Source organism: Anticarsia gemmatalis, chromosome 5 (genome assembly GCF_050436995.1).
Source record: "Anticarsia gemmatalis isolate Benzon Research Colony breed Stoneville strain chromosome 5, ilAntGemm2 primary, whole genome shotgun sequence".
Lineage (NCBI taxonomy): Eukaryota > Metazoa > Arthropoda > Insecta > Lepidoptera > Erebidae > Anticarsia > Anticarsia gemmatalis.
Window position 1 is genome coordinate 1,723,495 of NC_134749.1, and position 23,661 is coordinate 1,747,155.

The 23,661-nt window shown below is 33.8% G+C and overlaps 2 protein-coding genes across 2 annotated transcripts; both read left to right on the top strand.

Annotated features, from left to right (window-relative positions):
• Window positions 1–1,098: 1,098 nt before the first annotated feature.
• LOC142973314 (very long chain fatty acid elongase 7-like) lies at window positions 1,099–9,859 on the top strand. The gene is made up of 6 exons (XM_076114954.1): window positions 1,099–1,248; window positions 5,221–5,405; window positions 5,814–5,894; window positions 7,149–7,311; window positions 7,756–7,892; window positions 8,541–9,859. The coding sequence occupies exons 1-6, from the start codon at window positions 1,188–1,190 to the stop codon at window positions 8,754–8,756; spliced, it is 843 nt and encodes a 280-aa protein (XP_075971069.1). The 5' UTR covers window positions 1,099–1,187; the 3' UTR covers window positions 8,757–9,859.
• A 4,806-nt stretch (window positions 9,860–14,665) lies between these two features.
• On the top strand, window positions 14,666–22,193 carry LOC142973315 (very long chain fatty acid elongase AAEL008004-like). Its single transcript, XM_076114955.1, has 6 exons — window positions 14,666–14,828; window positions 17,020–17,210; window positions 18,554–18,634; window positions 19,238–19,400; window positions 20,976–21,112; window positions 21,492–22,193. The coding sequence occupies exons 1-6, from the start codon at window positions 14,768–14,770 to the stop codon at window positions 21,741–21,743; spliced, it is 885 nt and encodes a 294-aa protein (XP_075971070.1). The 5' UTR covers window positions 14,666–14,767; the 3' UTR covers window positions 21,744–22,193.
• Window positions 22,194–23,661: the final 1,468 nt, after the last annotated feature.

A 23,661-nucleotide genomic window follows, 5' to 3' on the forward strand; every position in this document is an offset into this window, starting at 1 on the left:
GTTTAAGATATTATACATTTTATTTGTAAATATTCATATGATATGAGTCAAATAAAATTGAAAATTTACAAGCTATTAAATCATTTGAACCCATCTAATTGAACTCTGAATTAAATTTTTTCTTTAGACAATAGACATTTAAAAAAAAAATGAAAAAAATGGATTTTGGGAGAATGTTCACTACACAGGCCGTACTTTAAAAGTGGTCTGCCGGTTTAAACTAGGAGGCCCGCAAAGTACTGCAAAGGAAACTGAAACTTACTTACAAATGAAATTTTACATCAATTAGTAGACTAATTAAGTTGATATAAGGTCGAATTTTGAGTTATCTAATTAGTAATTACGTGACCGTTTGACATTGACATTTGAATTTTAATTAAACAAGTAATAATAGTTTAACGCATGTCATTCGGTCTGGATTAGTTGAGTCTTGTTTAATTCATATTTGTTATTCATATATTAAAAATTGTTTAACCTGCCTCATTACCTGAGTACAGAAACTGCATATAAGTGCATTGCTTTATGTCCAATATAATTAATTCGATCGAAGCGTCGATGCAGTTCGAAGTCTTTCATTACATGCAACTAAAGCTACATTTAAAAATTCTTTAGCAAGTTAATGCCTCTAGAAAACTTTTTAAACAATAATGTATTATATATTATATTCTTTTTCGTTTAGTGACTTGTTTTACATATTTAAATATTAATAGGTGAAGAAATTTATTGTACAAATTTTTGCATGCTGCGCAGATGAATGATGAAAGAAATTCGTAACATTTTGAGCATTAGTTCAATATATATTCCAGTAAGATTTTTTTGAGACAAAAATCGTATGCACTGCATCTGTGACAAAAGTGGTATTAGATGGTCCCTTAGATAATATGGATTTAGGAAATTATAATGAAGCTAAAATTTAAAATACTGCAACGTTTCCTTTGAATGCAAAGTTGTTTGTTTATGTGTTAATCCATTTGTCTTTGTAGCCGTACAAACTGTTTAGCAAGTCACTTGAATATGTAATTCGTCGCGGAATTACAATACAAACATTCCAATATAATAAATAATTCCCACTTGGTTTCCTTAGTTTTTGAAAAGTGCTGTTGTTTGTAGGACCTGGGTCTTTTTAGAATAAGTGTTTTATATAAGTATTTATTTTTTACTAATAGAAGATAAAGAAAACGAAGAAAATGGCGATGGTAATAGGGACGATTGTGGATAACATAAATTATCTATTTTATGACTTGGCCGGTAATGTTATGATTTTTTATTTCACGTGTTTTGTGATTTTTTATAAGATAATGCATGCAGCACTTTTTATTACATACATAGGAATGCAGAGTAGAGGGTGACTTGGGGTTCAAATCCCTGGTCGAGTCAAAAGCTTTTGTGTCAAGATTACCAAGATTAAGTAGAAGGTACTCTTGCTGTACGATATTTGTATTCGGCTGCATTCTGTGAGACTGGAAGCCGACTCCAACATAGTTGTAAGAAAGGCTAGACTGGTTGACTCTTGCTACACACATAAATGGGCCGGATAAAATTGGCAAAGAAGGGTGATAAAATCAAATCTCTGAATAATCTGATTTGCTAACAGATTGCTAATTTTAGACACGTGTCGACTGGTATTTACAGATGACATTGGATTACATTGATACAATGAATCGAGCTTATTTGAATTTTATGGAACTACCCTATCGTTACAAGCCGAATAATGCCCAACAAAAGCAAGACTTGCTTATGTGTGTAGCAAGACTAGATCAATGTCTGAATGTGTTAAGCTTTTGATTCTGCACATAAACTCTCACAGTTTATCTCGGTCATTCTTTCCATCGGATTATAAGAGTAATAGAATAGAGGGTGTATACACTTCGCGAACAGCAAAGGAACTCCAGAACAGTAAATTAATTTTGATAAGAATGCTGTTATGGTCTCAGGAAATTGGTGTGATGTTGAGGTGTTTTGAGAAAAGATTTGAAAATAAGCTTGATGCTTGATCCAGAAATTGCGATTTTTAAACTTTTAAAGCTTATTACTTAATACTTTTAAACTTAATATGAAAGTTACTAAACTAACTGCTTCTGTGCCCCGATCGGAAGTGTATCCGTCTGTTTATAACGCGATAAATTCCTGAGTCGGGCAAAGAACTATTGATCATTTCTAATTTAAATTTGAATATGTCTCAACAAAAGCCCAGAGTTTGATTACGTGCTCGGTAAATGATAGGCTCATTACAGGAGCCTATCATTACATGGGACTGACATTGTTAATGGCGAAACGTGGGTGTATTTCACACAACTTTGCCTACACCTTAGGTGTGATATCTGGGGGCACGGCAGTGCCCCCTCAAGTCGAGCAAAAAAAAGCGGCACGGCCGTACCATCTTTTCTCGAAGCAATTCAGGCTATTTTTGACCCCCTATAATTTCGTTGTAGATAAAACAAGAAGCCTGAATTTTTAGCAACTTATCAGTCATTGTATAAACACGGTATATTCAGGCAATTTAAACCAGTAGTTTTAGAATGACAACTTGTTAAAATTTTGAATTTTGTCACTCACTGAAACGTAAAATATTTTTAATATTGGCATGATAATAACTTAAGACAGAAGGTCCTTAAAGTAGAGACTGAACAGATTAATCGACTTGGTATTACATAGATCTCACAACTTTTTACGGCAGAGAGACTAAGCTGCGAGACTTGAGGTCTTTTACAGGATGTTTTTGATGGCATTACGTATACGTGTATGTATAAATATTATCATCACCATCATATCAGTACCATCTTCTTTCTTTGTCTCGTTACATGTTTTAAGTTACATAAGGTCTATACCAGCACTTTTTTTTCTTGAAAATATGCTGTCAAAGGATTTGGCTGAAAGCGGCCAATTCGCCTTAGCTTCATCATTATTTGAACGTCAGTACCACCCTCATAATGCACTATAACCTATACGTATGAAGCGTTTTAATCCCTGCAATATAGTGCAACAGTATAATTGCAGAAATGATCAGAATGTTTTATGCAAATCGCTGCAATGTAACCAAAATCTCATAGTTTGAACTAGATATGTGCCGTTCCCGGCAATATTGCCCGAAGTGGGGAATACATTTTCAATTTAATTACCTGCACTACTCCAACGTGTTGTAGTATTGATAGCAAATAACATATTAGACGCAATTTTACATTTTATTTTTGCGCTATCCCGAGATTAAGTAAATAATAATCATGGATGGAATTTACATCTGATCTTTTTGCACGGAACGCGTATTTCAAATATTTTATTATCGATATGCTACACAAATATAACTAACTACATGTATCCACAATATGAGAATGAAATATTTTGGTATTATCCGACAGGCAACTTTGGCAATATTGCCAATGTTGCCGGCAATATTGGTATTTTACCGGCAGTGACAACATTGGGAATATTGCCGGCAGTGGCCATTTTCCCGCCAGGCACATCACTAGTTTGAACAGTCAACGTGCGTAAAGCGTTTATGTCAAGTGCACGTTGTTGTGCGCCGGGCTAATCATGTGCATATAATATACATTATTTATTCAAACCAGAAAATTCATATGACTTTAAACTGTCGAGGGGTCAAATTTGAATTTTGCTAAATTATCGTGAATTTAAAACAGGTAAAATAGGGTTGCCAGATGGTTGGGATTACCGGGATTGTCCCGGAATTTGAGTGCTGACCCATTATTTTACTTTGCTATCCCGGAATAAAAATACAAGTTTAACAAGCTACGGTACGACGTTCGTTTTTTTGGGGTCATTCCTAGCTAGTATAGTGTCGGATCGCAGACCAAAACTATTATTCCGTTTGTGGCCCCAGAAATATCCAGGAAATAACCAGCCTGAAACTGGCAACCCTAGGATCTTCAAAATGGGCTCAAAAATCACGCAACCCCAGTTAGGTAGGTATATTTTATACGAAATTGTTAAAATCATTAGTTCCCAACCAATTTATTGTCTCATTATTAATGTAAAGCAGGAATGATTATGTAAGTTTCATGAATTTTAAATTAATTTGACGTTTTTTTTAATTAAATGTTTTTTGAAGTCAGAGGTTAGGCTCGTGTAACCGGACTGACGCATTATATTACGAATTTTCATGCCTTTTATATCAGGCTACTAATATTAGTTTCTCTTTTCCTTATGATTTTGATAAACGTCAAGGGCCCGAAGGCCTTAAGGCGGTTTGAGGTCTCCCCTTTCTTTGAAATACGAGGTCGTTGCACTCCATCCCACAAATATTTTTGCGATGAGCACAGGCATCTGTCCTGAGCCTTTTGTAAATTTATCTATATAATGATGTATTTAGAAGTATTTAGGTATGTTTATCGGTGATTTAAGTATCTAAACAAGCTCTTCTTAGTTTGAAATCAGATGTGTGAGTTGTCGACACTATATCACGTTATAGCCTACGTCTCTATTCGACTATTAAGCGTTATATTTTAAATAAAACATTTTTTTTTATAACATCACACCTGAGAATCACGCGTAGGTAAACACACCCACATGGAAACGAGATTATCATCATATACGGCCATCCAGCGTTCGTTATCCGAGTCTGGGCTACTAGAGAACTCTGATCAGGAAACGTGTAAAAAGACATACATAATAAAAGCTATAGAATTTAATTGAGAACTACTCTTCAAAGAACTTTGCTTTATGTTGAAAAATTTCGTAGTTTCGAATTTTAGTTGCAGCTTAATAAAGTAAGCTTCATTCTTATAGTCCGACAACTTGTTCTAAAGCTTAGATTATAATAAATAATTTTGTGTATTTTCAAAATTTTGTTGTATCAAACAGACCACTGTCAGCTGCATATACATATGTTTTTGTCAATGACTATCTAAATTGTATATGATATGTCTCCTCTAGCTACAAACCTCGCATTCAAGATTCTACTAAATTGTTGAATTGGAGTGCTATTATATTTATTTTTTTGTTTTTAACACTTCTTGTTTTTTAAGACAACTCCCGCACTAAGAATTGCTCTTGTTTCGCGGTGACTTTTACAAACATACAAACAAAGGATATAAAGCACAATCAGCCCCGAAACAATTATTTGTGGATCCCATAAACAATTGTTCCGTGTGGGAATCAAACCCACGACCTCTCGACGCAATGGTAGCGGCGTGGTGACCTAAACCACTGCGCCACGGAGGCAATCATAAGCACTTCAATAATGTTCTCTATCTTTCTTTTCAGATGAACGGTCAAGAGACTTGTTTCCTTCAGCATTTCAAATGATCGGAATACTCTCAACATATTTATACTTCTGCACAAAACTCGGGCCTAGATTGATGAGAGATATCAAACCTTTTGACTTAAGAAGGGTCATATTCTTCTATAATTTGTTCCAAATATACATATCTTCGTATATTATGTATTTGGTAAGTGTCACTTATAAGTCAGACTACTAAATTAACAAAATAAATCTTTCTTTACGTTGTCAAACAAGTATTACAGTTTTATTGAATACTAGCTGCCCCGCGCTTTGATTGCGTCACATAAGCGAGATTGGGACGTAATTTTCCCCATTTTTTTAAAACTCTTTTCGCTCCGCTCCTAATGTTTGTGCGTAATGTTCTATACAAACAAACAAACAAACTCTTCAGCTTCATAATATTCGTATAGATAGGAGACCCACGTTTTGTAAAATAGCCATAAGCGACGTTGCGTTATTTTTAATTTCTGTGTTCATTTTCATAATGGTATAAAATATTCTACAGACTTTTTTATCAATACTCAATGAGTTCACTTAATATTTCTTGTTTTAATTACTCAATTGTTTTTTCCAGGGAGTTAAGGGCGGTTGGTTTAATGGATACAGTTTCACGTGTCAGCCAATTGATTGGACGGAAAATGAAAAATCACGAACTGTAAGTAATTTGAAATTTATTTGTCAAAGTGTATTCATATAATGCTGCTTTGACCTAACGTGTGAAACACTACTAACCCACGCAACTTTGCTTGCGTCACATAAGAGATAATGAGTCATAATTTTCCCCGTTTTTGTAACATTTTTCGTTGCTACTCTGCTCCTAATGGCTGTAGCGTAATGTTATTTAGCCTAAAGCCGTTCTTGTTAAACGGTCTATCCAACATAAAGTTTTTTTCAATTCGAACAAGTAGTTTCTGAGATTAGCGCGTTCAAACAAACAAACAAACTCTTCAGCTTTATAATATTATGGTATAGATAAGAGAAAACAATGTAAAGCATAGTTCAAATAATTGTCAAGTGAGATAGGTAATAGATAGCCCCTCAGTACCAATTCTTTCTGAATTTCGCCTCCACACCCTACCGCGTGTCTAGTTTGTATGTATCTTAAAATATATTTTACTAGAGGAAACCCTCAATTTCATCCTCGTGGAAACCCTTCCCGAGTAAATCTCGATCCCTGGAGAACTCAGGGACAAAAAGCCTATGTGTTATTCTGGGTCTTCAGCTACCTATATACCGAATTTCATCGTAATCGGTTCAGTAGTATTTGCGTGAAAGAGTAACAAACATCCACACATTCTCACAAGCTTTCGCATTTATGATACCTATTAGTAGGATTACATGCGTGAATTTTGAATGTGGTGTTGAAAAGATCTGCTTACGCGTTGTAAAATTAAACCCTATGCCATACTATTGCCATACCCTATGTTTCGAAACATATTCAATTAATGAAAAAATATCTATCCTGAAATAGCTAAGCTTCATAAGTATCAATATTTAAATAAAACAAATAATAACTGGCAATAAAATGTATATAAATATGAAAATTAGAACAATACACATTCTTTCAGGTATTATGTGCCAGGCTTAGCCATTTATTAACGGTCATAATGAATTTTCCAACAATAAAAAGACAAACAACAAATCACTACCAATGTGAGGCGCCCGTAGCCAGTTGCGCTCACCGGTCAGTAAACGATCTGTAGGTTAAGCAAACCTTGGTGTGGTCATTCCATAGATGGGTGACCACATAGTGGTATTTAAACTGAGCGTCTCCGTGCTTCGGAGGGCACGTAAAAAGTCGGTTCCGGTTCTTGTCACTTAAGATAACAGTCGTAAAGTCACTATTATTATTCTTATATAGTTATTATTTATAAAACATTTTAAATCGTGTGCTTTATTTACATTTCAGATGCTCAATGCGTTTTGGTGGTACACCGTAGTGAAGCTAATTGATCTCATGGACACCGTGTTCTTTGTGTTGAGGAAGAAGGACAGGCAGATTTCCTTCCTGCATCTGTTCCATCACTTCATGATGCCCATCGCTTCTTTCATTGGAATGAAATTATTCCCTAGTAAGTTGGTTAATTATATCATGTAGTTTATTTCTGTCATGTTGCTAGAACACTGTCTTGCCAGATTAGAAGGGCTTCTTATTTTTTTATACTAGTTTACTTATCCTGCGGTACGTGGGTTCGGCATAAAATGTTTTCTTCTTAGAAAACTAATTTGGAAAGGGGATTTAGCACAAGTTTTTGCAACAAGCCTGATATCACCCTTCCTCGGAAATATCAGTTTTTCCGAGGACGAAAAAAAAGTATGGTTGTATAGGAATTGGTAAAAAAACTATAAATATATAATCATCTGCCGTCCTTACCACAAACAAACTCAAAACTTACCAGTTACGAAACCGTGACAATTTTAAACCAAATACCCTGAAATCTTAGTACAAACTTAGTTAGTTTTCAATAAGATGCAATTAATCTAATACAAATATTTATGCAATATTTTAATTTCAGACGGTCATGCAACATTCGTAGGCTTCGTCAATTGTTTCGTTCACGTTATCATGTATTCCTACTACTTTATTGCTGGCCTTGGACCTAAGTACCAGAAGTATTTATGGTGGAAGAAGCATGTTACAACTTTGCAGCTCGTAAGTACAAAATGTTTCACTTTATGTAAATTATTTGCTCAGTGATGGACAAAGAATTCCTCCCTGGGTGAGACTAGGTTTTAACTCCACAATACTGGCCACTTGTAATGGTTTCTGCATTTTATCAAGAAAACAATAAACACGTAATTCGTTATGACGCTTTTAGTGTTAAATGATTGATGATGATTATTTTAAATATACTCATAACTTTGGTGTGTGAAGTCAGTGAAAGCATGACTGTGTAAGATGTAAACTTTACATCATTTGTGAGGGAGTCAAATTTCGTTACTAATAGCTGTTGCAGCTTATTAAAATCATATAGTGATCTTTTGGTTTGCTTGATTTAAATTGATTGTGTTTTTTGTTAAATCAGTGGTGAATCCGAAAGTGAATTAAATTAAACCCATATTTTCAGTCAGTCAGGCAATTTTGTGGACTTGGTATTTCATGGATCTCACAAGGTTTATGGTAGAAAAATTGAGTTAAGGACTTATACTATAAACAAGTTTTGTTTTAAGGGCATATAAATGTATAAAATGTAAACAAATAGACAGGATTCCCAAGAAAATGTATTTTTTTATCATTGTCACTACAAAGCATATTTTAAACCTCCTCTTCACTTACTAACCGTACTGTTTTATTTTTCAGGCCCAGTTTGTTCTTCTTTTCTTCCACAACCTTTCAGTGATTGTGGATGGCAGCTGTGGGTACCCGAAGTGGATTTGCGCAATCCTCTGCGTTCATGCTCTTCAATTCATCTACATGTTTGGCAACTTCTACTACGTGAACTACGTAAAGTCCTCCAAACCTAAAGTTGCGAATGGAACAGCTAAAACAGATTCTGAGAAAACTAAAGTACGATGATAATTTATTTTCCAATGACTCTATGTAATAACAGTTCCAATGTTTAGTGATATTATTAATTATGTTAAGAGATAGCAAATTTTAATAAGATGAAGAAAAAAATTGACTTTGTTTTTGTTCATCTGGTAGATTGAAAAATATTGAACGCGTATATTTATTTTTCTCTCATCGAGAAAACAGCGAGATATTAAGTTGTGGAGTCAACGGTCAGTCATATGATGCAACAGTATATTTTATGGCAAGGTGCTATGAAAAAATAATGATAAAATACAACCTCATTCCTTAATTTTATTGTTTTTCCATCAACTTTATTTTTTTTGAAAAACAAAAAAATCGTGTTCAATATTTTTTGATAATTTGACTAGCAATGTAATTTGGAATAGAATCTCATTTTTGTTACTTTGTCCACATCTTCAATATGCCATTTTGGTAATAACCCAGTTTTACAAACAACAACATAATTAAAATTATTTTGGATTTTTAGGACCTCAGTACTAGCTAGCACCACATGCTGGCTGGTACATATTGATAGTATATTAATTTAAGTGTATGAATAGATTTTTCTGAATCTCAGCGTTTTATTAAACATTAAGATATCCTATACTACGAAATCTGTTTAATATACAAATTACGCAAGTATCTAGATATAAGATAAAAAAACTTTGTTGCAAGTTTAAAACAGTTTACTTTATCAATCCTTAATGAAGATTACTGTCGGGAGTTTCTTCAACCGTAAAGAGTAACTGGCTGTATAATAAATCCAACTCGAGTTTGCTTGGACAATTTTTGCGTTTTGCTTATTGGTTTCTTAGTTTACATTCTTCTATTCATTTCTCTTGTTCTTTTTTGCCACAACAAACTGAAAAGACATTGAAAACAGAACTGCATGCACATCTCCATGCAAAACAAAAGTATTTTAAATAGACAAAAGCCCGTATAAGTTAGAATAGGTTATGATGGCGAACATAAAATACGCATTTAAAAATGCACTTATTCTAAAAGCATAGCTAAGGAATGATTGTAAGGGAATTATGTCAAAATATCAAAGTTCCTCTGTAAATGTAATGTAAATAAAAACAATAAGTATATGAAAATAAATTAAAACTAAGACTAAATATTGTTTTTCTACAATACTTTCGTGTTATCAAAAATATCATAGCAACACGCATACCCACAGAAGCAGCAAATTTTATGGAATAAACCTGAAGTAGGCGATAGGTATTCTAGCAAAAAATGTCTATAATCTATACTTACGATGACAACGGTAACAACGGTTAACTTGTCTGTCCCGCCTGCAGACAGTTCGAAACAAAGTTTGGTTTGCTACCCATCAAAGAGCTCGAGTCAAGCAACAAACATAGTCCGGTCCGCTATCATTGAATACGCCGAAGAGATCTACATATATAAACTAGAGTATTTCTTTATTTCGTATTTAATGCAAAGAGAAAGTAACAAAATATCTATCGACAGTCATTTGAACCAACCAAATGAATTATTTACTTCTAGCGAATCAATCGTCGTAGCTAAAACCAACATTCTCCTAATGTTTTCGCCAGAGCTATTCTTTGTTTAGTAATTTGAAATCTGTGGGCAAAACTATAGTTCCAAAGTTAGAAATTGCGTTAAGAGTTATTTGTACATGTACATTGTACACAGCACCCAAGAAAGATGCCTTCTAATATATCAAATGTACTGCTGACTGTGGTTTTGTGGAAGCGGTTTCGGAGTCAGTTTGATTGTGACCAATAAAGGGTACATTTGATTCTGAGTAAAATTATAAGTAGTAAATTGAACAAACAGTAACATGACCTTAGTTGTCTTATTTTCATGTAGCTACGGTAGATCACATACATATATACAATAGGTAATGGAAGCAAAAAATCAAGATTTTTGAGTTCGTGTCTTTCAAATGTTTATGACGCAATTACCTAGTAACACAAAACTTAAATCTAATAGGGGGGCAGTAGTAGGAGAGTGAAGAGCCTTGTTAGTAACTGGAAGTTATCGGATGTATACAACATTTATAATTTAGAACATCAGTGGCCAATAGGTAGACGCAACTTTCTTTTTTATCCTTTTTTTAAAGACAACTCCAGCATTAAGAATTGCTCTTGTGTCGCAGGGACTTTTACAAACGTACAAGCAACGGACACAAAGTACAACCAACAAATAATTGCCCCGTGTAGGAATCGAATCCGCGACCTCCCGACGCAATAGTATTGGCGTGGTAATTAATACAACTATATTATTATTGAAATTCACAGAATTCTTAATGTAATCTGGATAAAAAGTGCATGCCAAGGCGCTCTACTAAGTTTTCGGACTATAGTAAATAAATGTTATAAGTTAAAAGGTGTATCGTAGAAATCAGTTCACTTGTGTTAGTACGTGGGTTTCGTTTAATATCAGCATTGTCATTGGGTTCAAGGGTTAATGTATGTATACGATCGAGGAATTTATTTAAACGTCGTGCATTTATTATTGGATTTTCTTCCACATGTAGATTAATTCGTTTTCATGGACGCTAAACGAGCATTAGTTAAACATTTTGAATCTCGGTGATATTTGAAAGAAACGCAGCAATTAGCGTTTTTTGATCTTTTTAATAACATGTAAAGACTACAGTGCGAAGTTATGTACAAATATCTTTGAATCAGACTAGGTTCGTAGAACTGCTCATGCTAAACGGCAAACTATAATTCGGTTTAGCAATCTTTACGCGATCATTCTGTAGATGGATGGCCACTTAGCCATGTCATAGGTGAATTGAATTGCTTGAATAACCATACACAATGTGAATGAAAGACGTATCCTGCAGTTCTTTTAAGATACTGTTATTTAATGTATAATTGAATACGGGAATTAACGCGAACACGCATTTTACCTTAAAATGCCTAACGTTTCGGCGCAGGTTGCACTTGCCGGCTGACTCTGTCAGCCTGCGACCACGAGAAACATGCAACGCGAGAGTTAAAAAGTTATGATACTGTTATTTGTTTGATCAACATCCTGGAATGCGTGCGCTGGCCACAAGCTATATAGACACCCTGCTGAACAAAGGTCTTTCTCATAACTGCCCATAGTAGCCTGTCTTTGGCGGTCTATATCTACTCAAGGCTTTACCGGGTCCAACTCGTTGCCGTCTTCTAATTAGCGGAGTCCAGTTGTCGTTATGTTGGCATAATATACCCGTAATAATACTTTACAAGTCAATAACTTCAATGCTTAATGTTAATTATTTTGAATTATAAGTACCAACAACTTTACACGTGCGTGAAACGTGGTGTACCTGAAACTGTGGCGTTCATGTTCACGCGCTCATGCTTGTCGCAAATGACGATTAATGACTTAAGCCCTTAAAAAAATAAAGCTTAAAAAATAAAATTATCATAATTAGGTACCTATATTGTGCTCACCGGTCGGTCATTCTATAGATGGGTGACCGCATAGTGGTATTTGAACTGAGCGTCTTCGTGCTTCGGAGGGCAATAAGTTAAGGGCTTAAAAAGTCGGTCCCGGTTGTCTTAAATTAAGATAATAGTCGTTATGTTATGTCAAAAGCCTCTCAGGCGGCTTGAACAACTTTGACACTAGGTTGACCACTAATGAGACAGATAATGAGTGTGGAATATAAGTATATTCCGCACTCCTTTTTATTCGATCGGGATATGAGATTTGCTCGACGTGACAGTGACATGTGAGATACAGCGATTGTCGTGCCGATTGACAGTTTCATAGCGAAAAAACTTGCATTGAAGATCGTCGACCACGTACTAGTCAACTGTTAGCTACGGCACTAATCACCGGTATCCTAAACCCTGTTCCTGTTCTAATTTTTATACCTTTATTGTAATTTTTTTGGGTTATTCCCTGAGTACCCCGATCCCCGAGGCCGCTTTCCCGGAGGGCCCCGATTTATTTTTAAAATAGTTTGTTAAAATTAAAATAAATCGGGGTCTTCCGGGACGGGGGCCTCGGGGATCGGGTTACTCAGGGAATAACCCTTTTTTTCATAGTATAGAGAAAAACGATATTCTCTATTCTTTCTATATTCTTATTACGCACATAGATCTGAAACAAAGCAATTCCTGGTAGTAAGTACTTGAAAATTACGATCCGGAATAAAACAAAAATTAGCAAAACATTTGCTTAAAAAATAGCAGTCATGAATTTTAACAATTACTCCTGAAAACAAAAAAAGGTATGACCTTCAAAAATATTATTTGGTTTTGATTTGAATTTCAAGGAACTCATTATAATTTTTATAATTTTATTTAAGAAAAAGCTAAGCTAAACATCTGCTAAACGAAACACCTAGTTTTGTGTCGCAAAGACTTTTATAAATGTCAAACAATGACGACAAAGTACAATCAGATACTATTTGTAGATCACTTAAAAAATTATTCGCAATTAAATCGAACCCATGACAGCTACGCGTAGCATGTCTTTATCTTATCTAATTAAGAGAAATATTTACCTACTAATCACATTTATAAGTGACGATTTCACTATACACAGATGAACAATTCGGTAGATAAAATTACAACGTATGCAAAAAATATAATTGATTTATTATAGCAACTCAAAGTATGGCTCGCATATTTTATGCATTAAACTGTCATGTAATTATTCGTAATAACCTTGTACTATAGTGTGACAACTTAGTAAAGAGCTTTGATACACACCGACGGGATTGTTGCTAGGTAATGTAGGTCGCTGATGTTAAAAATTGTAAATTCTGTATACCTCCTCCATCAGTGAATAATGTGAATATCACACATAAGGCTTTTTACTATGTTGTTAGCCCATAAGAAAAACTATAGCGTTAAAATTATGGAAAAAACGTAATGTTGAGAGTTTAAACGGTTTTTAAACGCGCTGTTCGTGCATTAACTTCTTGTTATATTACTACAAAGATAAGTTCATTTTTATTTATGCAATGTTTATATGATAGGACAAACATAATGCAAATATCAGTAATTTTAGAAATTAATTTAAAGTTTGTATGTCCGTATTTATTTCTACAATCGAATTTCTTAATAAAAAAATGTATTTTTCTGTTGGTGTAAATTTAATATTTTTTTTATTAGTCATGGAAAAATTGATTTCAAATGCACAAAAACTATTTATTACAGTAGATTTAAGATTATGATTTAGATAATCTTCGAGTATAACCTTTATGATAATATTATGAATTTATGTAATGGGACGGAACTAGTTCGGCAATGAAGATTACAATAATTTGTTTGTAAATTTACAGCTACTCGAACATTCTCTACGAAACGAAGCGGAAGTAATCAAACGTAAAAAAAATAATAAGCTGAGAATTCCATAATGACCAAACTGTCGACAACACAAATATTAACGTTTCTCTTTTATCATATTTTTCTTTAATTTAGAATATGTAGTTTATATTTCCTGCGAAAGCATTGCACAAAATCTATCTGTAACCACCAGAATAATATAAAACGGTTTACAAGGCAACATACGTTTTTTTCTCAAAACTGTACAGATTAGATCATCAAATTAAAATTGTAAGAAATAATATTGGCCATTAAAAAGAGCAAGCCGTGAGATTTTTGCCTTTCCTACTTTCGAGCTTTTCCTAAGCGGTCAAAAGATTATAAGATAAAAATATTTTGTACCAATATTTTATATAAAATGAATAATTTTTCATAGCCTCCTTTAAACGCAAGTTTCATTTATTATTACTTTTTTGTTTTCCTTATAGCAAAACATAAGCAAGCAAATCTGCGGTCAAAAACTAGTCACTAGTTTCAATAACCAGGAACAATAAAGTCGCAAATCAGAAATCAATTATTAGCTATTTAAATTAGAAAACCTCTTGACCCTTTCATTATAAGTTTACTATATTTCAGTGTCCGTCTTCAAATAAGTTAAAAGTAAATGTTTTATATTATTATTGTTTAGTGGAACGGAAGCGAGTGGGGCTGATTGTTTAACATAGCATTATACAGTACACATTAGTTAGAACTTTGTGCTTCGCAATCATGGCCGGTTTGGTCGACAGTCTCGTACAAAAATATAATTATGTGATTCACGATTTAGCGGGTAAGTTTTGTGATATAAAATTATTTATATTTAGCTATTATTATAATAATATGGAGTGCATATTATACGTGGATAATATCACGCCTTTTTCCCATAGAGGTAGGCAGAGACCAAAGAACGCCACTTGGTACTTTGATCTGTATGTCCTTACATTATCAAAAAATTGCAATATACATACTCTCAGTCATTGCATTCAAGCCTTCAATTTCTATTGGTAGTAATAGCATTCGCTTAGGTTGAAGAATGGCTTATATTAAGAATGACTATACGGTTATGATGTCGTGATTTAAACTTTTATCGTTTATAACGATAAAAGTTTATTTATGTTTGTTAATATTCAGTTAGATATTCAGTTTGTTAATGTTTTTCATGCATAATAATAATGGAAACATAGTTTCATTATCTTGGTGTATTATAATCAGGAAAATAAGAGCATTTAACTATATAAATGAATGTTGATAATGAATTGTATTTATATTCTTAACTTGTAAGTAATAATAGTCATTTAAGTGTTCAAGTGGTTTAGAGTCAAGAGTCACAAACATATTTTCAATTTTTTACAATTAAGTTTCTCCATTGCTCGGTACATTCGTTGCCTTGCCTGCCAAGTTCAAATACATCCTTAAAACATTATTTTTTGTACACTGCAGATGTTTATCTTTATATATATAATTCTTCTGTAAGTTTGTATGCCACTGAACTTCTCTCTGGACCGATTTTGATGAATTTTTTTGTGTGTGTTCAATGGAGTCTGAAAATGTTTTAGAGTATTAAAAAATGTTTAAAATTTTCAAATTGACGCGTAGACAGGACAACGTCTGTCGGGTCCGCTAGTTTTATATATAAACCTGGTCACTATTTTCAACAGTATTTATTTAACAGCGAGAACATCCAAAAACGTAATGCGAGACGCTAAAAGCTCATATATTTCATGTGATATAATTATTTTATCAGGCGTAGATATTTTATTTACATTAATAAAAGACAGCCTTAAACTCTTTCCATTAGGATTTATAAGTGTCCAAACCTTTTTGTTGATTTACCGACCGTTTATATAATAGGGCAATTTTTATCTCGCATGACGTGTTCAAAGAGTAGCCTCTTTTGCAGAAGTACCGTTCAAAGTGTGTATAGTTTTATGTACTATTTGAAAAACAAACAGCACAATACTTAATTGACTTGTAAGCAACACGTGTAACAATATAAATTACGTAACATTATTTAACTTACCTCGTTTGTATTTATTGAGTAGTTATTTCTTGAGAATCAGCTAAAGCAAAACTAGTCATCAGATTGAAAGCAATATGCTATGCATTGTTTTCTCCCTTAGTTCTAGTGACTACACGCTACGTCAACGCAGCAATGTACTGAATAGTGACTATCAATTTCACATACACTAGTTGTCAAACGAGATACGTGATACGCTGGACTTTTAATGCCCTTTTAAAAACAACAAAAATCATTGTAATATTTCCTTTTGACTTTCTGTCTCATTTTCGAAATCTTGATAGCACATAATACATGTTAATCACATACTGCGTACGTTTGGCTGTACTTTGTTCCCCTGTAGGGTGCATAATGCATTATTTGAGTCTGAGTCAAAGGTTACCGTGAAACGCATCGTAACAGTAAATTGTTATATCATCGTGATTGAGTCAAGTGCAATTTACTATGTAGAGTAGAACTGTATAAAAAATATATTGTTTACAAGAAAATAGGATAAACATGGGGATGAAAAATGAATGTAATAGCTACTACACAGATGCCGGCGGCAATGCCCTTATATAACAAATATTTATGTATTATGACATGCATTATATTATGCATGTATTTATATGAAATTCGTTTCGATTTAGCTGTCCCAAAGGACTATAAGGGTAAGGGAATAGAGTGTGTTTGCGAATTGTGCACACACGTACTCGTAGACACTAAGTATGAACAAACTGGCAGCTGTAGCCGAATATCGGCCAACTTTGCAAAGTTAAGTGGGCATTAGAAATTATCACTCGTCCTAACAGTGAAGTCATCATCGTGATAAAATCCACCGTGATAAGTTCTTGAAGGCAAAGTCCCTGACCCCAACAACCAAGCTAGCGTGGTAGACTGAACGCCTAGCTCCTTCTTCATTCCTGGAGACCCTTGCGCGTAACAAAGTAAGATTATTTGAAATGTATTTTCTCTTTCTTTTCAGATCCCAGAACCAAAGATTGGTGGGGAGTTTCAAATCCGTTTCTACTACTAGCCATCGTAGGATCATATTTATATTTCTGCAAATCCCTCGGCCCAAGATTGATGGAAAACAGAAAACCATTCGAATTGAAGACATTGTTAATGTTATACAATTTTTTCCAAGTCGGTTTTAGCATATTTTTAGTATACGAGGTAAGTTAAAAAACAACAAATTTTGTTTTTGTTACGCTTTGCGATCTTAAAGATTTTTGTGTAATAGCAGTGCTTGTTTCCGTCGCGGTCATTTGGCCTTTGAAGATAAATTTAATTATAGATTGTGTAGGCACATGATATATTTAAAATTGATAACATCACAACAGTGGGCAGTTTAGTCAATATGCAGATGCCTTGGCTTTGTGAAATAATTATGTATCTCATGGGTTCAATTCCCACATTTGAAAGATTTACCGTAAGTTTTACAACTTTTTACTATACAAGAATTATAGCTAAGGCATTACTCTATCCAAGCTTAAGCATTTTTCAACCAAGAATTATGTCCACTGTCCAGTACTTATTTCCTTACTTTCATTTTCTTCTATAATCAAACAATCCATCAGTGGTCAGTCGAAAGCGTCGTATACATATTTAAGCAATCGATTGTCAATCATACGCATGAATTTATTACTGATCTTTTGTAGAATTCAAACCTTGCAATATTGCAGACTGCATTAACGTAGTCCTTAAAAATGTTTTAAAAATTAAGATTTATCATCATATATTTTGAAAAATGATACTCAACTACGTAAAAAATGTTCGCGTAAAGGTATTGACCATAACAATGGCTACACGTGCGGCAAAAATTAAGTACAAATTATACAAAAAAGTCAAAACGTTTTAAAAATTTACCTTGCATGAGTTTTTATGATATTTTTTATAACTTGCATATGGAAAGACAAAAGCACGTGCATATTATGCAAATTAAAAGTTATTAATACTAATTTTACATTAATTAAGTAATGAACATTATTATTTTAGTACATAGATATAAAGATTAAACTAAGTTAATTATAAATACATACATAATATCATGCTTGTTATACCCGAAGGTGAAGGCAGAGATGCCATTTACAATATTAGTTTCATGTGGAAGTTATCGAATTTATTACTACTTACCGGTACGCTAAGTTACTAAACTCCGCCCAACTATTGCGAAATATTTTTATATAAATTAGAAAAGACTAATAGTATTTTGCCTGACCCGGGAATCGCACCCGAGACCTTATAATTAGCAGGAGTATACACTACAGACCGCGGCGCATAGGCAGTCCAGTATTATGAAAATCATAATTTTGTAGATCCTAAGCTCTCATCAATAATAGCTGCGTAATTTTTTATGAGACAGTAATCGGAACATCTGCGATATTTAAGAATCAGGGGATTGAATTATATACTTATACATATTTACATACATTCATAATATCGCGCCTTTTTCCCACAGAGGTAAGCAGAGATTTACAGACGTAATGTACCTATTATCTAATTGTTTTTATTTCCAGGGTTCTGCCTACGTATTTCACAAAGACTGGAACTTCAAATGCGAACCAGTCGACTACTCAGACGATCCCAGAGCTTTAAGGGTATGTGATGTTTAACAATCTTTTATTATTATAGTTAGTTTGACTAGTTAATGTCGTAACTTTTAAACTCTCGCGTTGCATGTTTAATGTATAATAGAATACGGGAATTAACGCGAACACGCATTTTACCTTAAAATGCCTAACGTTTCGGCGCAGGTGGTCGGGACTCGCCGTGGTCCCAGGCAGTCTGCCTGGGACCACGGCGAGTGCGTTAATTCCCGTATTCTATTAAACATTAGTTAATGTCGGTTAGCTCAACAAGCGAAATTACACAAATAGCTGTCACTTTATCTACCAGTTAGGATACTCAACATCCAGCGTAAGTCGTAAAAATGACCCTTAGTATAGTTATATACCTGTTGTATATAAAAATCACATTTAATTGAAATCTCTGCATTTTAAGCCGTTTAAGAGGAGAGGTATCCAATGGGCCAAAATGCATGTATTTTGATTGTTATATGATTTAGAATAAAAAGCTTCCTTCTCAATTTTTTTTAGGTTTATTTGAACTTTGGTCTTTAAACGATCACCAGTTAGCAATAGTTTGTCTCCGCGTCTTTTCTTTTCTTTATTTATGAATATTTTACTATTTCTTAATTTCAGATAGCCGCAGGATCATGGTTCTACTACGTGGCTAAACTTACAGAGCTTCTAGACACAGTATTCTTCGTCCTAAGGAAGAAATACAACCAAGTTTCGTTCCTCCACGTGTACCATCATACATTGATGTCTATTGTTATCTGGATAGGAGTCAAATATATACCAGGTTTGTTGTATTTGTTTTTAATCATTAATATTATTATTATCAGCCTGCATCGAGGCGCTCATAGCCAGTTGCGCTCACCGGTCTGACAAAGATCTGTGGGTGAAGCGGTTGGCGCGGTCATTCTATAGATGGGTGACTGCACAGTGGTATTTGAGCCGGGCGTCTCCGTGTTTCGGAGGGCATGTAAAAAGTCGGTCCCGGTAGTTATCTACTAAGATAACAGTTGTTAAGCCATGACTAAGGCCTTTCGGGCGGCTTGAACAACTTTGACACTAGGTTGACGCTAACCATACGATATGAAGATGAAGATCAGCCTGTATCGTCCCACTACTAGGAAAAGAAACCACCACCATAATTTTCTTCTATACCCTGTCTCCAGTGGTCTTATTCCATTCTGGGTAGAAGGTATCAAGCTCGTCTCTCCATCTTTTATTTCCTCGTCATCATCTTCTCTTACCATCAGGTGAGATTGGAGACGAATGACTTATCCAACATTTACCATATTTTACCTACAAATGGTATAAGCCTGTAAACCAGTTCAAAGTTTCATCACACATGTAAGGTGCTACAGGGCTAAAATTTAAGAACAAGTAGCCTATATTCAACTCGGATATACAATTAGCTCCATGCGACATTTTAAGATAAGTCCAGCAGTTCAGACAACAAAGCGTAATTCACAGCTTTACTGTTTATAAACACAAATAAATACTATACGCTTAAATCTCGGTAATAGTATTGTCCCAGTTTCTTTTTTTCACCATTTAAGTTATTCGTCATACATCATATTATGCTTTTTCGTCATGGTGTCGAAGATGTAATAATAATAATAAATTCAATTAATTTTGTATTGTAATATGATTTTTTGCGACCAAGTGATATCAACTATATCATATTTCCTGGCTTCATACGTTCATTCATACTTCAAGGCTTTTCGTACTCAACATGTCGATTTATTTAGTAAATAAAAATCACAATCTTTGTGAAATCTTCTTCTTATGTATAAAAATGAATTGCCAAATGTGTAGTATTAGCTCCATATTGACGAATGGTTTATACAATTCGACTTAATGCTTTTTTAAAATTGTCTGTAAGACACGGGAAAGGTTTTTAATGGAGAGAAAATAGAAATGCACAGAATATTCATAAGTTTCATCAGTTTGCCTACCCTTTTCTGATAATAGGCAAACGACTAAGGCTTTCCTTCACAAGCAAGGAGCCATAGATGACTCTAAATGCAGGCACTGCAATGAAGAAGCAGAAACCATGAAACACATACTGTGCGAGTGTGATGCTTTAGGAAGGAAAATAATGGATCTTCTAGGATGCGGTTACCCTAAACCAGAAAACTACAGACTGCTTCCGATGGGGTGAAAAGCAAAACTTTTAACAAACTAAGTTTTGCTCTGCCCCCCAACGTCTAGAGTAGCAAAGAAGGGGTGACACAAAGGATCAGGAATGGTCGAAGTGTCAACCAGGCATTGACAGGCACCCCCACCCCTAAGATAAGATAAGGCTTTCCTTCTCCTCTATGATTTTAGGTATTTATGTTAATTGATGCGTCTTTTTATGTTACAGGAGGTCACACGATTCTCATGGGGTTATTGAACTCTTTCGTCCATGTCATCATGTACACGTATTACCTGATCTCTGGCTTTGGACCTCAGTACCAGAAGTACCTGTGGTGGAAGAAACATGTAACACTGATTCAACTGGTATGTATAATTCTTGTTTATCACCTTTATTACCTACAGCTGAAACAATTTTTCATCAATCCATTATTGTCAAAAAAAATTAGTAAAATATAATTACATCTCTTACTTTGCCAACTTCTTCTTATACGTTTGAAAAGGTTCAATGAATAGGTTGCGCAAAGGTTGGTAGTAGATCTTTCGTAGTAAATTAAAGTCGAAATCTACTGAAAGAACTCCAACATGCAATTTTAAAAGTATTAAAACGGCATCAAATATTTCTATTATGAATGCACAAAATATTTCTATGAAGCAGATTTGGAGAAGTATTAAGAAACGTGAATAAATTAAATCAAATAACATGCATATATCACAAGTCATATAAATTACATTTTTATTACAGATTCAATTCTGCATCGTCTTCGTCCACAACTTTGCTGTTTTCTTCTACCCGTGCAGCTTCCCGAAGTCCATCAACTTCTTGTGCTGTATGAACGCCCTTGCCTTCATGTACATGTTCGGCAAGTTCTACATCAAGAGCTACAACAAAGATTCTAAGAACAAAAGTGTGTTGGAGACTAAGAGCGAACCCTCCCTTACGACGAAAGTTAAGAAATTTGATGTCAGGAAAAGAGTTACGGAGAAAGCACGGTGATTAGTTATTTTTAGAAGTTTGTTCTAAGTAATGACATGGACTGTTTTTGATTAGTGCTATACTGCTGATAAGGTGCTCCCACACACCAGTTATATAACGTTAGAAACTGACTTATAACATTCGTTTTTAAACAAATTTGTTTTTAAATTTTATTTGTGATACACAATGTTGAATAACGCTCCCACACAGCAGTTATATATAACTGCTGTGTGGGAGCACTTATAGAAATCTTTAGAACTATTTGTCTCTTATCCTGTCTACGAAAACTTTGAATGAGACAATTTTTTTGTGACAAGATAACTGTTATGAAGAATTTTTGAATATGATATCTTAAAAATTACTGTATGTCAGTACAACATTTGTTTGAGAATTATTTTGTGAAACGAGAATTACTCTTATATTGAATTGTGTAAATAAACAAAGGAAATATACAAAGAAAATTAAAACTAATTTAAGTGAAATTATTTTGTTGTTTTATTTCATCTAGCATGCTTTGTTGTAATAAATGAAGTTAGCTAAGCCTTATGATTTATTCATCTTCCTGTCAATAGAAACATGTTAAACACACGACCATGACACTGCTTGCTAACATCGGTTTGATATCTAATTCTTAATCAAATTGAAATTAGCTCAAATTGTATAAGCAAACTGCAATTGTTGCTCTTTAATTATGTTGTAGATGATGGAATTTGGAGTAAAATTTTAACCGCATCTATAATCATAATTGAAATATATTATTAATCATTGTTGAGCTGATCCAGCGATCGGCTCATATTTATTGTGCATTCACATTTTCTTTTATTAAGATGTCTTTCTGCATCTCATTTGCGGCATAAAAGTTACGTTGCCGTAATATGTATCAGATTATGACAGAACTTATTACTTAGTCTTAGTGTTTTTAAACAGATAAAGACTGACAGACCAAAATCTAACTTAAATATCAGGTACCTACATAAACATCTCTAAAAATATATAATGACCGAAACTAAATCATTTCTATAGTCAAAGTCGACAGTAAGGCGCCGGAAGATATTCAAGAGTAGGTAAATCTACTATAAATACAATTTCATTAATACAATAAGTACGAAGATACGGTTACTGATTTGTTAAATCGTTAAACTGCTGAAGTATATTAACTATCGTTGTCAAAGACTTATATATATTTGACTTTATTTGATTCAGTGTAGATTTTTTCATATAAGACGTGTCGTGTTATATTCAATCATAAATTTTCCTAAGTACTACAATTCGGCCACTAGAACATACCACTAATATATTTCGATAATCTTAAAACAAATATGTTTTAGTGCTATTTGGGTTGGAGTAGAGAGCAGTATTTTAGTTAGCATTTATATTAATCTAAACATTTGTATAATACTTTCAAACCTGAAAATCGTATAACATGTCAGTTCAACCTTTTATTAACATGTTTCCTGATCTTTTAAACAGTTAATGCCGTGTCATGATGATAGAAACTAGTACCTACGTACAATTGTAATTAATACCGTTTGTGTACTTTGCAAAATACTTGACATTAGACAAATACTTCGGAATTTATATTAACATGTAATTAGAATACAATAGATGAAGATAAACAGTTCGTTACGTATATTATTTAATTTAACTGTAAAATTGTAAACAGTAGTAGCTTTACTTTAATAAACCGGGTTAGGAAAAATATATCGATAGCGGTCGAAGGTTGTCGAAGCTCTGCGTGTTTCCTCACTACTGTTGTAAACCCAAAAGTTTGTGGGAGTGTTTGAATGACTTCAAACAAAAACAAGGCATACGTCTTGATAGATGAAAACTCATAATCATAATAATTTGACACATATAATAAATAGACGAGAATATAAATGTGTATTGGAATACTTAGAAACTAGAATAGAAGGAAATCACACGGCTAAAACTGCTGTTA

What these genes read in the sequence shown, in the direction of transcription:
- LOC142973314 (XM_076114954.1), top strand. Translation starts at nt 1,188, where the DNA reads ATGGCGATGGTAATAGGGACGATTGTGGATAACATAAATTATCTATTT. An exon ending in CTTCGTATATTATGTATTTG is followed by an intron (nt 5,406 to 5,813) that starts GTAAGTGTCACT and finishes TGTTTTTTCCAG; the next exon opens with GGAGTTAAGGGCGGTTGGTT. An exon ending in ATGTTACAACTTTGCAGCTC is followed by an intron (nt 7,893 to 8,540) that starts GTAAGTACAAAA and finishes TTTATTTTTCAG; the next exon opens with GCCCAGTTTGTTCTTCTTTT.
- LOC142973315 (XM_076114955.1), top strand. Translation starts at nt 14,768, where the DNA reads ATGGCCGGTTTGGTCGACAGTCTCGTACAAAAATATAATTATGTGATT. An exon ending in TGTGATTCACGATTTAGCGG is followed by an intron (nt 14,829 to 17,019) that starts GTAAGTTTTGTG and finishes CTTTCTTTTCAG; the next exon opens with ATCCCAGAACCAAAGATTGG. An exon ending in GCATATTTTTAGTATACGAG is followed by an intron (nt 17,211 to 18,553) that starts GTAAGTTAAAAA and finishes TTTTATTTCCAG; the next exon opens with GGTTCTGCCTACGTATTTCA.